The sequence below is a fragment of the Scomber scombrus genome, unplaced genomic scaffold, assembly GCF_963691925.1.
Source record: "Scomber scombrus unplaced genomic scaffold, fScoSco1.1 SCAFFOLD_139, whole genome shotgun sequence".
In the NCBI taxonomy this organism is placed as follows: domain Eukaryota; kingdom Metazoa; phylum Chordata; class Actinopteri; order Scombriformes; family Scombridae; genus Scomber; species Scomber scombrus.
In genome coordinates, this window is record NW_026910410.1 from 20,506 (window position 1) to 40,000 (window position 19,495).

At 45.4% G+C, this 19,495-nt stretch overlaps 2 protein-coding genes across 2 annotated transcripts in view; one reads left to right on the top strand and one right to left on the bottom strand.

The window, feature by feature from the left end:
- Positions 1–2,656: 2,656 nt before the first annotated feature.
- On the bottom strand, positions 2,657–14,880 carry nudt13 (nudix (nucleoside diphosphate linked moiety X)-type motif 13). Its single transcript, XM_062415140.1, is given in 10 exon segments — positions 2,657–2,823; positions 2,826–2,901; positions 9,695–9,849; positions 10,518–10,629; positions 10,777–10,902; positions 10,983–11,089; positions 11,874–11,981; positions 12,866–13,008; positions 13,159–13,230; positions 14,845–14,880. Coding segments are annotated over 9 exon segments (987 nt in total). The 5' UTR covers positions 13,215–13,230; positions 14,845–14,880; the 3' UTR covers positions 2,657–2,719.
- Positions 14,881–14,996: 116 nt separating this feature from the next.
- Positions 14,997–19,495, top strand: part of rpp30 (ribonuclease P/MRP 30 subunit) — a 6,303-nt gene continuing 1,804 nt past the window's right edge. Inside the window, exons 1-7 of the mRNA XM_062415134.1 lie at positions 14,997–15,090; positions 15,590–15,702; positions 15,900–15,965; positions 16,057–16,128; positions 16,971–17,060; positions 18,875–18,991; positions 19,079–19,108. Coding sequence (XP_062271118.1) covers positions 15,009–15,090; positions 15,590–15,702; positions 15,900–15,965; positions 16,057–16,128; positions 16,971–17,060; positions 18,875–18,991; positions 19,079–19,108 — 570 coding nt within the window. The 5' untranslated portion in view covers positions 14,997–15,008. The remainder of the gene's footprint in view (positions 15,091–15,589; positions 15,703–15,899; positions 15,966–16,056; positions 16,129–16,970; positions 17,061–18,874; positions 18,992–19,078; positions 19,109–19,495) is intronic.

Consider the following 19,495-nt stretch of genomic DNA (forward strand, 5'->3'; position numbering starts at 1 on the left):
GCTACTCTCTCTACTGCCCCTGCTGGTCTCTACTGCCCCTGCTACTCTCTCTACTGCCCCGCTACTCTCTACTGCCCCTGCTACTCACTCAACTGCCCCTGCTACTCTCTCTACTGCCCCTGCTACTCTCTACTGCCCCTGCTACTCTCTACTGCCCCTGCTACTCACTCAACTGCCCCTGCTACTCACTCTACTGCCCCTGCTGGTCTCTACTGCCCCTGCTACTCTCTCTACTGCCCCTGCTACTCTCTCTACTGCCCTTGCTACTCACTCAACTGCCCCTGCTACTCACTCAACTGCCCCTGCTACTCACTCTACTGCCCCTGCTACTCTCTCCTGCCCCTGCTACTCTCTACTGCCCCAGCTACACTCTCCTGCACCTGCTACTCTCTACTGCCCCTGCTACTCACTCTACTGCCCCTGCTACTCACTCTACTGCCCCTGCTACTCACTCTACTGCCCCTGCTACTCTCTCTACTGTCCCTGCTACTCTCTCTACTGCCCCTGCTACTCACTCTACTGCCCCTGCTACTCACTCTACTGCCCCTGCTACTCTCTACTGCCCCTGCTACTCTCTCTACTGCCCCAGCTACACTCTACTGCCCCTGCTACTCACTCTACTGCCCCAGCTACACTCTACTGCCCCTGCTACTCTCTCTACTGCCCCAGCTACACTCTACTGCCCCTGCTACTCTCTCTACTGCCCCCTGCTACTCTCTACTGCCCCTGCTGCTCTCTACTGCCCCTGCTACTCTCTACTGCCCCTGCTACTCTCTACTGCCCCTGCTGCTCTCTACTGCCCCCTGCTACTCTCTCTACTGCCCCTGCTACTCTCTACTGCCCCTGCTGGTCTCTACTGCCCCTGCTACTCTCTCTACTGCCCCTGCTACTCTCTACTGCCCCTGCTACTCTCTCTACTGCCCCCTGCTACTCTCTACTGCCCCTGCTACTCTCTACTGCCCCTGCTACTCTCTCTACTGCCCCTGCTACTCACTCTACTGCCCCTGCTACTCTCTACTGCCCCGCTACTCTCTACTGCCCCTGCTACTCTGTCTACTGCCCCTGCTACTCACTCTACTGCCCCAGCTACACTCTACTGCCCCTGCTACTCACTCTACTGCCCCTGCTACTCTGTCTACTGCCCCTGCTACTCACTCTACTGCCCCAGCTACTCTCTACTGCCCCTGCTACTCACTCTACTGCCCCTGCTACTCTCTACTGCCCCGCTACTCTCTACTGCCCCTGCTACTCTGTCTACTGCCCCTGCTACTCACTCTACTGCCCCAGCTACTCTCTACTGCCCCTGCTACTCACTCTACTGCCCCTGCTACTCTCTCTACTGCCCCAGCTACACTCTACTGCCCCAGCTACTCACTCTACTGCCCCTGCTACTCTCTACTGCCCCAGCTACTCTCTCTACTGCCCCAGCTACACTCTACTGCCCCTGCTACTCTCTCTACTGCCCCTGCTACTCAATCTACTGCCCCTGCTACTCTCTACTGCCCCAGCTACTCTCTCTACTGCCCCTGCTACTCAATCTACTGCCCCTGCTACTCTCTACTGCCCCAGCTACTCTCTCTACTGCCCCTGCTACTCTCTACTGCCCCCTGCTACTCTCTCTACTGCCCCTGCTAACCACTCTACTGCCCCTGCTACTCACTCTACTGCCCCTGCTACTCTCTACTGCCCCTGCTACTCACTCTACTGCCCCTGCTACTCTCTACTGCCCCTGCTACTCACTCTACTGCCCCTGTTACTCTCTCCTGCCCCTGCTACTCTCTCTACTGCCCCTGCTACTCTCTCTACTGCCCCAGCTACACTCTACTGCCCCTGCTACTCACTCTACTGCCCCAGCTACACTCTACTGCCCCTGCTACTCACTCAACTGCCCCTGCTACTCTCTCTACTGCCCCTGCTACTCACTCTACTGCCCCTGCTACTCTCTGCTGCCCCAGCTACACTCTACTGCCCCTGCTACTCACTCAACTGCCCCTGCTACTCTCTCTACTGCCCCTGCTACTCACTCTACTGCCCCTGCTACTCTCTCCTGCCCCTGCTACTCTCTACTGCCCCAGCTACACTCTCCTGCACCTGCTACTCTCTACTGCCCCTGCTACTCACTCTACTGCCCCTGCTACTCACTCTACTGCCCCTGCTACTCACTCTACTGCCCCTGCTACTCTCTCTACTGTCCCTGCTACTCTCTCTACTGCCCCTGCTACTCACTCTACTGCCCCTGCTACTCACTCTACTGCCCCTGCTACTCTCTACTGCCCCTGCTACTCTCTCTACTGCCCCAGCTACACTCTACTGCCCCTGCTACTCTCTCTACTGCCCCCTGCTACTCTCTACTGCCCCTGCTGCTCTCTACTGCCCCTGCTACTCTCTACTGCCCCTGCTACTCTCTACTGCCCCTGCTGCTCTCTACTGCCCCCTGCTACTCTCTCTACTGCCCCTGCTACTCTCTACTGCCCCTGCTACTCTCTACTGCCCCTGCTACTCTCTCTACTGCCCCTGCTGCTCTCTACTGCCCCCTGCTACTCTCTCTACTGCCCCTGCTACTCTCTACTGCCCCCTGCTACTCTCTACTGCCCCCTGCTGGGTTATTATTAATAAATGACAGGTAGAACATCAGCTGGTATCAGATTCTCTTTATTTAAACATTAGTTGTGGAGCTTTTCTATCAGGTCACATGGTCTTCATCCTCACTCAGCACTGGTCAGCTGACCGTCTGCATCAGCTGGGTCCACTCTGTGATGAGTCGGTGGGCGATGGCGTGTTTGGGGGGCAGCCAGAGGGGGGGGGGGGGTCGCCCCTCCTGGGCTTCACCTGCAGCGCTGACATCACTTCCTGTAGACTGAACCAGCGAGCGTCCTCCAGCTCAGAGCGGTCCACGATCAGCTGACACAGGTCACATGATTAACTACAGGTCAACTACAGGTCAACTACAGGTCAACTACAGGTCAACTACAGGTCAACTACAGGTCAACTACAGGTCAACTACAGGTTAACTACAGGTCAATTACAGGTTAACTAAAGGTCAACTACAGGTTAACTACAGGTCAATTACAGGTCAACTACAGGTCAACTACAGGTCAACTACAGGTCAACTACAGGTTAACTACAGGTCAATTACAGGTTAACTACAGGTCACATGGTCAACTACAGGTCAACTACAGGTCAACTACAGGTCAACTACAGGTTAACTACAGGTCAAATACAGGTCAACTACAGGTCAACTACAGGTTAACTACAGGTCAACTACAGGTTAACTACAGGTCAACTACAGGTTAACTACAGGTCAATTACAGGTTAACTACAGGTCAACTACAGGTTAACTAAAGGTCAACTACAGGTCAACTACAGGTCAACTTCAGGTCACATGATTAACTACAGGTCAACTACAGGTTAACTAAAGGTCAACTACAGGTTAACTACAGGTTAACTTCAGGTCACATGATTAACTACAGGTTAACTACAGGTCAACTACAGGTCAACTAAAGGTCAACTACAGGTTAACTACAGGTCAACTACAGGTTAACTACAGGTTAACTACAGGTCAACTACAGGTCAACTACAGGTTAACTACAGGTCAACTACAGGTTAACTACAGGTCAACTACAGGTCAACTACAGGTCAACTACAGGTTAACTACATGTCAACTACAGGTTAACTACAGGTCAACTACAGGTCAACTACAGGTTAACTACAGGTTAACTACAGGTCAACTACAGGTTAACTACAGGTCAACTACAGGTCAACTACAGGTTAACTACAGGTTAACTACAGGTCAACTACAGGTTAACTACAGGTCAACTACAGGTTAACTACAGGTTAACTACAGGTCAACTACAGGTTAACTACAGGTTAACTACAGGTCAACTACAGGTCAACTACAGGTCAACTACAGGTTAACTACATGTCAACTACAGGTTAACTACAGGTTAACTACAGGTCAACTACATGTCAACTACAGGTCAACTACAGGTCAACTACAGGTCAACTACATGTCAACTACAGGTCAACTACAGGTCAACTACAGGTCAAATGCAGGTTAACTACAGGTTAACTAAAGGTTAACTACAGGTCAACTACAGGTCAACTACAGGTCAACTACCGGTCAACTACAGGTCAACTACAGGTCAACTACAGGTCAACTACAGGTCAACTACAGGTCAAATACAGGTTAACTACAGGTCAACTACAGGTCAAATACAGGTTAACTACAGGTCAACTACAGGTCAACTACAGGTCAACTACCGGTCAACTACAGGTCAACTACAGGTCAACTACAGGTCAACTACAGGTTAACTACAGGTCAACTACAGGTCAACTACAGGTCAACTACAGGTTAACTACAGGTCAACTACAGGTTAACTACAGGTCAACTACAGGTCAACTACAGGTCAACTACCGGTCAACTACAGGTCAACTACAGGTCAACTACAGGTCACATGGTCAACTACAGGTCACATGGTCAACTACAGGTCAACTACAGGTCACATGGTCAACTACAGGTCAACTACAGGTTAACTACAGGTCAAATGCAGGTTAACTACAGGTTAACTAAAGGTTAACTACAGGTCAACTACAGGTCAACTACCGGTCAACTACAGGTCAACTACAGGTCAACTACAGGTCAACTACAGGTCAAATACAGGTTAACTACAGGTCAACTACAGGTCAAATACAGGTTAACTACAGGTCAACTACAGGTCAACTACAGGTCAACTACCGGTCAACTACAGGTCAACTACAGGTCAACTACAGGTCACATGGTCAACTACAGGTCAACTACAGGTCAACTACAGGTCACATGGTCAACTACAGGTCAACTACAGGTCAACTACAGGTCACATGATTAACTACAGGTCAACTACAGGTCAACTACAGGTCAACTACAGGTTAACTACAGGTCAAATGCAGGTTAACTACAGGTTAACTAAAGGTTAACTACAGGTCAACTACAGGTCAACTACCGGTCAACTACAGGTCAACTACAGGTCAACTACAGGTCAACTACAGGTCAAATACAGGTTAACTACAGGTTAACTACAGGTCAACTACAGGTCAAATACAGGTTAACTACAGGTCAACTACAGGTCAACTACAGGTCAACTACCGGTCAACTACAGGTCAACTACAGGTCAACTACAGGTCACATGGTCAACTACAGGTCAACTACAGGTCAACTACAGGTTAACTACAGGTCAACTACAGGTCAACTACAGGTTAACTACAGGTCAACTACAGGTCAACTACCGGTCAACTACAGGTCAACTACAGGTCAACTACAGGTCAACTACCGGTCAAATACAGGTCAACTACAGGTCAACTACAGGTCAACTACCGGTCAACTACAGGTCAACTACAGGTCAACTACAGGTCAAATACAGGTTAACTACAGGTTAACTACAGGTCAAATACAGGTCAACTACAGGTCAACTACAGGTCAACTACCGGTCAACTACAGGTCAACTACAGGTCAACTACAGGTCAACTACAGGTCAACTACAGGTCAACTACCGGTCAAATACAGGTCAACTACAGGTCAACTACCGGTCAAATACAGGTCAACTACAGGTCAACTACAGGTCAACTACAGGTCAACTACAGGTCAACTACAGGTCAAATACAGGTCAACTACAGGTCAACTACAGGTCAACTACCGGTCAACTACAGGTCAACTACAGGTCAACTACAGGTCAAATACAGGTTAACTACAGGTCAACTACAGGTCACATGGTCAACTACAGGTCAACTACAGGTCACATGGTCAACTACAGGTCAACTACAGGTCAACTACAGGTAAACTACAGGTCAACTACAGGTCAACTACAGGTCACATGGTCAACTACAGGTCAACTACAGGTCAACTACAGGTCACATGGTCAACTACAGGTCAACTACAGGTCAACTACAGGTTAACTACAGGTCAACTACAGGTTAACTACAGGTCAACTACAGGTCAACTACAGGTCAACTACAGGGCACATGGTCAACTACAGGTCAACTACAGGTCAACTACAGGTCAACTACAGGTCAGATGGTCAACTACAGGTCAACTACAGGTCACATGGTCAACTACAGGTCAACTACATGTCAACTACAGGTCACATGGTCAACTACAGGTCAACTACAGGTCAACTACAGGTTAACTACAGGTCAACTACAGGTCAACAACAGGTCAACTACAGGTCAACTACAGGTTAACTACAGGTCACATGGTTAACTACAGGTCAACTACAGGTCAACTACAGGTTAACTACAGGTCAACTACAGGTCAACTACAGGTCAACTACAGGTTAACTACAGGTCAACTACAGGTCAACTACAGGTTAACTACAGGTCAACTACAGGTCAACTAAAGGTCAACTACAGGTCAACTACAGGTCAACTACAGGTTAACTACAGGTCAACTACAGGTCAACTACAGGTTAACTACAGGTCAACTACAGGTCAACTACAGGTCAACTACATGTCAACTACAGGTCAACTACAGGTCAACTACATGTCAACTACAGGTCAACTACAGGTCAACTACAGGTCAACTACAGGTTAACTGCAGGTCAAATGCAGGTTAACTACAGGTTAACTACAGGTCAACTACAGGTCAACTACAGGTCAACTACAGGTCAACTACAGGTTAACTACAGGTCAACTACAGGTCAACTACAGGTTAACTACAGGTCAACTACAGGTCAACTAAAGGTCAACTACAGGTCAACTACAGGTTAACTACAGGTCAACTACATGTCAACTACAGGTCAACTACAGGTCAACTACATGTCAACTACAGGTCAACTACAGGTCAACTACAGGTCAACTACAGGTCAACTACAGGTCAACTACAGGTTAACTACAGGTCACATGGTTAACTACAGGTCAACTACAGGTCAACTACAGGTTAACTACAGGTCAACTACAGGTCAACTACAGGTCAACTACAGGTTAACTACAGGTCAACTACAGGTCAACTACAGGTTAACTACAGGTCAACTACAGGTCAACTAAAGGTCAACTACAGGTCAACTACAGGTTAACTACAGGTCAACTACATGTCAACTAAAGGTTAACTACAGGTCAACTACAGGTCAACTACAGGTCAACTACCGGTCAACTACAGGTCAACTACAGGTCAACTACAGGTCAACTACAGGTCAAATACAGGTTAACTACAGGTCAACTACAGGTCAAATACAGGTTAACTACAGGTCAACTACAGGTCAACTACCGGTCAACTACAGGTCAACTACAGGTCAACTACAGGTCAACTACAGGTTAACTACAGGTCAACTACAGGTCAACTACAGGTCAACTACAGGTTAACTACAGGTCAACTACAGGTTAACTACAGGTCAACTACAGGTCAACTACAGGTCAACTACCGGTCAACTACAGGTCAACTACAGGTCAACTACAGGTCAACTACAGGTCAACTACAGGTCACATGGTCAACTACAGGTCACATGGTCAACTACAGGTCAACTACAGGTCAACTACAGGTCACATGGTCAACTACAGGTCAACTACAGGTTAACTACAGGTCAACTACAGGTCACATGGTCAACTACAGGTTAACTACAGGTCAACTACAGGTCAACTACAGGTCAACTACAGGTCAACTACAGGTCAACTACAGGTCACATGATTAACTACAGGTCAACTACAGGTCAACTACAGGTTAACTACAGGTCAACTACATGTCAACTACAGGTCAACTACAGGTCAACTACAGGTCAACTACAGGTTAACTACAGGTCAACTACAGGTCAACTACAGGTTAACTACAGGTTAACTACAGGTCAACTACAGGTCAACTACAGGTCAACTACAGGTCAACTACAGGTCACATGATTAACTACAGGTCAACTACAGGTCAACTACAGGTCAACTACAGGTCAACTACAGGTCACATGATTAACTACAGGTCAACTACAGGTCAACTACAGGTCAACTACAGGTCAACTACAGGTCAACTACAGGTTAACTACAGGTCACATGGTTAACTACAGGTCAACTACAGGTCAACTACAGGTTAACTACAGGTCAACTACAGGTCAACTACAGGTCAACTACAGGTTAACTACAGGTCAACTACAGGTCAACTACAGGTTAACTACAGGTCAACTACAGGTCAACTACAGGTTAACTACAGGTCAACTACAGGTCAACTACAGGTCAACTAAAGGTCAACTACAGGTCAACTACAGGTTAACTACAGGTCAACTACATGTCAACTACAGGTCAACTACAGGTCAACTACAGGTCAACTACATGTCAACTACAGGTCAACTACAGGTCAACTACAGGTCAACTACAGGTCAAATGCAGGTTAACTACAGGTTAACTAAAGGTTAACTACAGGTCAACTACAGGTCAACTACAGGTCAACTACCGGTCAACTACAGGTCAACTACAGGTCAACTACAGGTCAACTACAGGTCAAATACAGGTTAACTACAGGTCAACTACAGGTCAAATACAGGTTAACTACAGGTCAACTACAGGTCAACTACAGGTCAACTACCGGTCAACTACAGGTCAACTACAGGTCAACTACAGGTCAACTACAGGTTAACTACAGGTCAACTACAGGTCAACTACAGGTCAACTACAGGTTAACTACAGGTTAACTACAGGTCAACTACAGGTTAACTACAGGTCAACTACAGGTCAACTACAGGTCAACTACCGGTCAACTACAGGTCAACTACAGGTCAACTACAGGTCAACTACAGGTCAACTACAGGTCACATGGTCAACTACAGGTCACATGGTCAACTACAGGTCAACTACAGGTCAACTACAGGTCACATGGTCAACTACAGGTCAACTACAGGTTAACTACAGGTCAACTACAGGTCACATGGTCAACTACAGGTTAACTACAGGTCAACTACAGGTCAACTACAGGTCAACTACCGGTCAACTACAGGTCAACTACAGGTCAACTACAGGTCAACTACAGGTTAACTACAGGTCAACTACAGGTCAACTACAGGTCAACTACAGGTTAACTACAGGTTAACTACAGGTCAACTACAGGTTAACTACAGGTCAACTACAGGTCAACTACAGGTCAACTACCGGTCAACTACAGGTCAACTACAGGTCAACTACAGGTCAACTACAGGTCAACTACAGGTCACATGGTCAACTACAGGTCAACTACAGGTCAACTACAGGTCACATGGTCAACTACAGGTCAACTACAGGTTAACTACAGGTCAACTACAGGTCACATGGTCAACTACAGGTTAACTACAGGTCAACTACAGGTCAACTACAGGTCAACTACAGGTCACATGATTAACTACAGGTCAACTACAGGTCAACTACAGGTTAACTACAGGTCAACTACAGGTCACATGGTCAACTACAGGTTAACTACAGGTCAACTACAGGTCAACTACAGGTCAACTACAGGTCACATGATTAACTACAGGTTAACTACAGGTCAACTACAGGTTAACTACAGGTCAACTACATGTCAACTACAGGTCAACTACAGGTCAACTACAGGTCAACTACAGGTTAACTACAGGTCAACTACAGGTCAACTACAGGTTAACTACAGGTTAACTACAGGTCAACTACAGGTCACATGATTAACTACAGGTCAACTACAGGTCAACTACAGGTCAACTACAGGTCACATGGATGTTATAATTTGTGCGTGTGTGTGTGTTACCTGGGTGTGGGCGGGGCTAACGGAGGCGTGGCAGCCCAGCATGAAGGAGCTGTGGGGGAAGGGCCAGTGCTGAGAGGAGCTGTAGGAGACACTGAGGACCTCCAGTCCCACCTCCTCCGCCACCTCCCTGCACAGCGCCTCCTCCAGGCTCTCCCCTGCAACACACATCACTGTTAGACACACACACTGTAACACACACTCACTGTTAGACACACACACTGTAACACACACTCACTGTTAGACACACACACACACACACACACACACTGTTAGACACACACTGTAACACACACTCACTGTTAGACACACACACACACACACACACTCACTGTTAGACACACACACTGTAACCCACACTCACTGTTAGACACAAACACACACACACACACACTCACTGTTAGACACACACACTGTAACACACACACAGTAACACACACACACAGTAACACACACACACACACACACAGTAACACACACACACACACTGTAACACACACACACAGTAACACACACACACACACTGTAACACACACACACACACTGTAACACACACACACAGTAACACACACACACACACACACTGTAACACACACACACAGTAACACACACACACACACAGTAACACACACACACACACACACACTGTAACACACACACACAGTAACACACACACTGTAACACACACACACACACAGTAACACACACACACTGTAACACACACACACACACACACAGTAACACACACACACACACTGTATCCACATTCACAGATAAATGAAACTAATCAATACATTGATTGATCATCAGGGGTAGGGGTACTGACCCATATCACAGAACCCGGCCAGAGCGCTGTACATCCCCCGAGGGAACGCTGCCTGGCGCCCCAGAACACACCGGGTCCCATCCGACACCAGCACGATGACCACCGGACACATCTGCACACAAACATCAGCTCTGGGTCAGAACATCTGTACACAAACATCAGCTCTGGGTCAGAACATCTGCACACAAACATCAGCTCTGGGTCAGAACATCTGGAGCCAGCTGTGGGTCAGAACATCTGCACATCAGCTGTTTCTTACCGTGGGATAGGAGATGATGCCACTGCTGCTGCACACTCTCTGACTTCCGGCCTGGTTGCGGCGGGTCGGCTGACCCGTGGCGCTGGAGAAGCCGCTGGTTTGATGCCAGCGCAGCAGAGCCTGACCCTGGAGGACAGAACCCAGCAGAACCCTTCAGAACCCAGCAGAACCCTGATGATCAGACACTCACTGACTGCAGTGCTCACCTTGGCCACTAGAGGCGCTTCTGCTCCGCTCAGCAGGAAGAACGACTTCCTCAGGTCCACAAAGCTTCCTGTGACCATTTCCTCCACCGCTGCCTGATCCAGCCGCCCTGCAACACACATACACACAATACACACAATACACAACATGTAACACACAATACACACAATACACATCATGTAACACACAATACACACAATACACACACAATACACACACAATACACACAATACACACAATACACAACATGTAACACACAATACACACAATACACAACATGTAACACACAATACACACAATACACACAATACACACACAATACACACATACACACAATACACACAATACACATCATGTAACACACAATACACACAATACACACACAATATACACATACACACAATACACACAATACACATCATGTAACACACAATACACACAATACACACACAATACACACATACACACAATACACACAATACACAACATGTAACACACAATACACACAATACACACACAATATACACATACACACAATACACACAATACACATCATGTAACACACAATACACACAATACACACACAATACACACATACACACAATACACACAATACACAACATGTAACACACAATACACACACAATACACACACAATACACACATACACACAATACACACAATACACAACATGTAACACACAATACACACAATACACAACATGTAACACACAATACACACAATACACACACAAAACACACACAATACACACAATACACAACATGTAACACACAATACACAACATGTAACACACAACACAACTCAGTGACCGTGGTGCATTCAGGAAACCTCGACACTGTGGGACTTCAGTGTTTTACAGTTTTCTTTTCTTACCAACATCCAAACAGAACTCAGCCTGGTTCTGTTCAGAACAGCCAATCAGAACTGACTCCTTCAGCAGGGACCCGTCTGCACCGAGGTTCTCCAGGACTGACTGCACATCTGGAACATCAGAGCACACACACATATACACACACACACACGCGCACACACACACGTGCACACACACACACACGCGCACACACACACACACACGTGCACACACACACACACACGCGCACACGCACACGCACACACGCGCGCACACACACACACAGATGTTCTGTTGCTGTGTGGTTCTGTTATGGAGCTTTCCCACTACACACTTCCAGCACAACTCGCCTCGGTTCTTTTTGCGGTTCCACCAGGTACCTAGTACCTGGTACCTGGTACCTGGTACCTGGTACCTAGTAACTGGTACCTGGTACTGTTTTAGTACCTGCTCTGGTTCCAAGCGAGCCGAGCCGGTACTAAAATGTGATGTCGACACACTGCTGGCTGCTGATTGGTCATAAGAGTCGGTGGAAGAGTCATGAGCCGTCCGGCATTTTTAAATAGCGGCAGCAGCGTTACCATAGTTACAGCGTTACCATAGTTACAGCTATACAGCGTTACCATAGTTACAGCCATAGTTACAGCTATACGGTGTTACCATAGTTACAGCGTTACCATAGTTACAGCTATACGGCTCAATGTTCTCGCTTTGTGTGAGACAGAAAGCCTCATACAGCAGCAAGTACACCATCACCTCCATGTCCTCCATTGTTGTTGAGTTTGTGTCGCGTATAAAACGAAGTCACGGCAGTTTAATGAAGCGTTGCTATGACGACCCCGCCCACGTTGAGGAGGAACTATAGTAATGCGAAAGGAACCGTACCGAGGCAAGTCGTGCTGGAACTGTGTAGTGGAAAAGCGCCATTGCTGTGTGGTTCTGTGTGGTTCTGTGTGGTTCTGTGGGGTTCTGTGTGGTTCTGTGTGGTTCTGTGTGGTTCTGTGGGGTTCTGTACCTGAGCAGGTCAGTGTGGCGGGTCTGAAGGTTCCTCGTTCTGTGTTCTGCAGCAGAGGGTTCAGTCGGTGGAACAGGAACATACGACCCGTCTGCAGCGCTGCAGAACACGCATCATCATCCTGCTTCAACCTGTCCACGTACCTGAGAGCAGCCGATCAATACATCAGCCGATCAATAATCAATACATCAGCCGATCAGTAATCAATACATCAGCCGATCAGTAATCAATACATCAGCCGATCAGTAATCAATAATTAGCCGATCAATAATCAGGGTCAGGTGACTGATGACCTCATCCTGGAGACGAAGCTGGAACACTTCCTGGTAGAGAGGAGAACCTTCAACATGGCCGCCACGGAGAACCTGCAGGGAACAGAACCTATTAGCCTAGCCTAGCTTAGCATAAAGACTGGGAGCAGAGGGAAACTGTTAGCTTAGCTTAGCATAAAGACTGGAAGCAGAGGGAAACTGTTAGCTTAGCTTAGCATAAAGACTGGAAGCAGAGGGAAACTGTTAGCCTATCGCTAAGCTATGGATTTTGAAAAATGGAAAGAGAGAATGTAACAGTGGATCGTTGTGCTGCTGCCGGGTTTAATGTGCGGAGAGAAGTTATCGACCAACGAAAAATAAGTTTCCAGAAGCTTTTCGACATTTGTTGCAAAGTCTTCAGCAGGAGGGTAAGCGTTAGCGTTAGCGTTAGCGTCTGGTGTCTAGAGAGGAAGACGAGCTGCATCCTGCATGAAGAAGCTCTGTGAGCCCGAACACTTCCTGGTGACGTCATGGAAGAGATCAATCATCCAGAGGATTTACTAGGTATTAGCTAAAGGCTTCAAGCATCGTCAGGAACCCTAACCCAGGACCGGTTAGACGAGGATCTGCTGTCCGGTAGACGCAGTGTGTAACACGTTCATGCTCCGGGTTACAGAGCCGGACTCTGAGAGAGGTCAGAGGTCAGAGGTCAGAAGACTTCTTACGTTACGTTGTCTCCAGAATACAAACGGCATTAAACACACGTTCCTTCCTTTCTACTGAACATCAACACATCCTGCTGGGTTCAGGTTCAGGTTCTGGACCAACTGGAAGATGTTCTCACTCAGAACCTCAAATGGACTGAGACCCAGAACACGAGCAGCTTGGGTTTGAAACATGGAATTAAAAATGTGAACATGAATAATAATGTGTTCATCGTCTCGTCCTTTAACTCTGAACTTTGATTTATTGTTTTAACTCCTTTTTGTATCTTATTTAATTTAATTCAGTAGTAACAGATGAGTAGTGAGAGGACCCTGACCGTGACCCTGACCCTAACCCTGACCCTGACCCTGACCCTAACCCTGACCCTGACCCTGACCCTGACCCTGACCCTGACCCTGACCCTAACCCTAACCCTGACCCTAACCCATCACCAGACTGTTTGATGTTTGACTCATTAAAGGAACGATGCTGATATTCATTTCAAAGCTTTAACAGCTGATTATTTTCTTTATGACATTCAAACAGAAATGAATAAAAGTTACCTGCTTTCTAAATGTTTACAGATGATAGATTATAACTGTTTCAGTAGCCTGAAAACTGGACTACAGCGACACCTGGTGGCCAAAACACGACTGAACACCTGATCAACTCTAACATGGTCCAGCAGACCCGAGACCGAACAAACAGTACTGATTATATGTTCAATATAATAAAGGTGATGTCATCATTAGTTATTAAATATAATAACAGTGATTCTTTATTTAGCCCTTTGTGTTGCACACAGGAATGTTTGTGCGGTTTGTTCAGAGTCAACATTTAAAAACACACACACCCTGTGTACAGGGTTAGAGCAGTGTTGTAAAAACAGTTCAGATGATATAAATATAATAAAATAAATATGATATGTAATCATTAGTTATTAAATATAATAAAGGTGATGTAATCATTAGTTATTAAATATAATACAGGTGATGTAATCATTAGTTATTGAATGTTTCTGACCTTTTTAAATGGAGCTGCTTCTGTCACATGTGTCAGCCATCTTGGAAACACAAAATCACATGATGCGTCACATGATACGTCACATGATATATCACATGACACGTCACATGACACGTCAGTATAGGTGACTACATGTCCCAGCAGGCCTTGCGGCAGGCAGCATCATGGCGGAGTTTATGGATTTGAACGTGAGCACGTGTGAAGATCAGAGTCGCGTGCTCGACCTCATCAGCACCGCAGCGCAGCGTGAGTTTCCCGCCAACAAGCTGACACGTTTTAACGTCAGTTAATGATTTAATAAGTTTATTAATTATTCTGATTAACGGTTATTAACGGAAAACCGGAGAACCGGAAGCTACCGGAGCTAACAGCTAACTGTTAGCACCGGAAGCTCCGCCTGTTATTGATCAGTTTATTGATCAGTTTATTGATTAGTAGCAGACTCATTTTACAGTGTTTCCTGAGTTCATTTCTAATAATATAATAAACATTATGACTCCGTTTATAAAACTTCATTTTCAGGTTTGTTTTGATTTAGTGAAGATAAAATATTAATCAATAAACAGCTTTCTATATCAATAACTGATCAGTAATCAATAACTGATCAATAAACAATATGATCAATAACTGATCAGTAATCAATATGATCAATAACTGATCAGTAATCAATATGATCAATAACTGATCAGTAATCAATATGATCAATAACTGATCAATAATCAATATGATCAATACTTCTCTACAGTCGGGTTCTCCACCGTCGCCCTGAACTACGAGTTTGAGCCGTCAGCCAATCACAGAGCAGTCCCCTCCCCCACACCAACCAATCAGCTCATCCCACAGCTGCCCCTCGTACAGGTACGATTATTGATTATTGATTACTGTCAGGTCCATGAGGTCTAACACTAACCCTGCTGACACATTTTATGTTCTCTCTTTTACCCAAAGTGTTTTTATGTCAATCGGAAATTACACAATGTGATTGATTGATTGATTGATTGATTGATTGATTGATTGATTGATTGATTGATTGATCTTCATGGTCTCTCCATCAGGGTCGCTCCCGGCCAATCAGAGTGCTGAACAGACTGACCATCGTGACATCAGACCCTGGTCACTTCGTGAGTGATTGATTTTAGATCAGTGATCAATCAGATATATTGATCAGATGTCAGTGCAGTGATTGATAACATGTATTGATTAACTGATCAGAGACCGAACGCTCCTGAATATCGCTGCTACGACCTGCTGGCTGTTAGACCGACTACTGAGAAGCTGTTCCACGTAAGTACTGCAAGTACTACTACTGCAAGTACTACTACTGCAAATACTACTGCAAGTACTACTACTGCAAGTACTACTACTGCAAATACTACTACTGCAAGTACTACTGCAAGTACTACTACTGCAAGTACTACTACTGCAAGTACTACTACTGCAAGTACTACTGCAAGTACTACTACTGCAAGTACTACTACTGCAAGTACTACTACTGCAAATACTACTACTGCAAGTACTACTACTGCAAGTACTACTACTGCAAATACTACTACTGCAAATACTACTGCAAGTAATACTACTGCAAGTACTACTACTGCAAATACTACTACTGCAAGTACTACTACTGCAAATACTACTACTGCAAATACTACTACTGCAAGTACTACTACTGCAAATACTACTACTGCAAGTACTACTACTGCAAATACTACTACTGCAAATACTACTGCAAGTACTACTACTGCAAATACTACTACTGCAAGTACTACTACTGCAAATACTACTACTGCAAATACTACTACTACTACTACTGCAAATACTACTACTGCAAATACTACTACTGCAAATACTACTACTACTACTACTGCAAATACTACTACTGCAAATACTACTGCAAGTACTACTACTGCAAATACTACTACTGCAAGTACTACTACTACTACTACTGCAAAAACTACTACTGCAAATACTACTGCAAGTACTACTACTGCAAATACTACTACTGCAAATACTACTACTGCAAGTACTACTACTGCAAATACTACTACTGCAAATACACCCAGTATAATACTGTGTGTGTGTGTGTGTGTGTGTGCGTGTGCGTGTGCGTGTGTGTGTGTGTGCAGGCAGCATGTATGATGTATGATGTTGACATCATCAGTGTGTCAGTAACAGAGAAACTACCGTTCTTCTTCAAGAGAGCGCCGGTTAATGGGGTGAGATCATTATTATTATTATTAATGTTATTATTAATGTTATTATTATTAATGTTATTATTATTAATGTTATTATTAATGTTATTATTATTAATGTTATTATTAATATTATTATTATTAATGTTATTATTATTATTATATTACAGGTGTAACATGTATGACAGGTGTAACGTGTATGACAGGTGTAAGGTGTATGACAGGGGTAAGGGGTAACATGTATGACAGGTGTAAGGTGTAACATGTATGACAGGTGTAACATGTATGACAGGTGTAAGGGGTAACGTGTATGACAGGTGTAACATGTAACATGTATGACAGGTGTAAGGGGTAACGTGTATGACAGGTGTAAGGTGTAACGTGTATGACAGGTGTAACGTGTATGACAGGGGTAACGTGTATGACAGGTGTAAGGGGTAACATGTATGACAGGTGTAAGGTGTAACATGTATGACAGGTGTAACAGGTGTAAGGGGTAACATGTATGACAGGTGTAACATGTAACATGTATGACAGGTGTAAGGGGTAACATGTATGACAGGTGTAAGGGGTAACATGTATGACAGGTGTAAGGTGTAACATGTATGACAGGTGTAATGTGTATGACAGGTGTAAGGGGTAACATGTATGACAGGTGTAACATGTATGACAGGTGTAACGTGTATGACAGGTGTAAGGGGTAACATGTATGACAGGTGTAAGGGTTAACATGTATGACAGGTGTAAGGTGTGACATGTATGACAGGTGTAAGGGGTAACATGTATGACAGGTGTATCGTGTATGACAGGTGTAAGGGGTAACGTGTATGACAGGTGTAAGGGGTAACATGTATGACAGGTGTAAGCTGTAACGTGTATGACAGGTGTAACATGTATGACAGGTGTAAGGTGTAACATGTATGACAGGTGTAACGTGTATGACAGGTGTAAGGTGTATGACAGGGGTAAGGGGTAACATGTATGACAGGTGTAAGGTGTAACATGTATGACAGGTGTAACATGTATGACAGGTGTAAGGGGTAACGTGTATGACAGGTGTAACATGTAACATGTATGACAGGTGTAAGGTGTAACGTGTATGACAGGTGTAACGTGTATGACAGGTGTAAGGGGTAACATGTATGACAGGTGTAAGGTGTAACGTGTATGACAGGTGTAACGTGTATGACAGGTGTAAGGGGTAACATGTATGACAGGTGTAAGGTGTAACATGTATGACAGGTGTAACAGGTGTAAGGGGTAACATGTATGACAGGTGTAAGGGGTAACGTGTATGACAGGTGTAAGGGGTAACATGTATGACAGGTGTAAGGGGTAACGTGTATGACAGGTGTAAGGTGTAACATGTATGACAGGTGTAACTTGTATGACAGGTGTAAGGGGTAACATGTATGACAGGTGTAACATGTATGACAGGTGTAACGTGTATGACAGGTGTAACATGTATGACAGGTGTAAGGGGTAACATGTATGACAGGTGTAAGGGGTAACATGTATGACAGGTGTAAGGGTTAACATGTATGACAGGTGTAAGGTGTAACATGTATGACAGGTGTAAGGGGTAACATGTATGACAGGTGTAACGTGTATGACAGGTGTAAGGGGTAACGTGTATGACAGGTGTAAGGGGTAACGGGTATGACAGGTGTAAGGTGTAACGTGTATGACAGGTGTAACATGTATGACAGGTGTAACGTGTAACGTGTATGACAGGTGTAAGGGGTAACGTGTATGACAGGTGTAAGGGGTAACATGTATGACAGGTGTAAGGTGTAACATGTATGACAGGTGTAACATGTAACATGTGTCCCTCTCAGGCTACAGACAGAGGTGTGGTGTTCGAGCTGTCGTATGCTGCAGCTATCAGAGACGCCACCAGGAGGCGCTACACCATCAGTAACGCTGTCAGTCTGATGGAGAGCTGCAGAGGAAGGGTAGGTGACCTTTGACCTGTTACACTGATGATGTCAGAGGGGGCGGGGCCATGTGACCCAGCTAATGATGTAAACTGTTTGTTTCAGAATGTGATCCTGTCCAGCGCTGCGGAGAAGGTGGGTGATTAATCAATCAATCAATCAATGAGTCAGTCAGTCAGTCAATCAATCAATCAATCAATCAATCAATCAAGTCAGTCAGTCAGTCAGTCAATCAATCAATGAGTCAGTCAGTCAGTCAGTCAGTCAATCAATCAATCAATCAATGAGTCAGTCAGTCAGTCAGTCAGTCAATCAGTCAGTCAATCAATCAATGAGTCAGTCAGTCAGTCAGACAATCAGTCAGTCAGTCAGACAATCAGTCAGTCAATCAGTCAGTCAATCAATCAATCAATGAGTCAATCAGTCAGTCAATCAGTCAGTCAGACAATCAGTCAGTCAATCAGTCAGTCAATCAGTCAGTCAATCAGTCAATCAATCAGTCAATCAGTCAGTCAATCAATC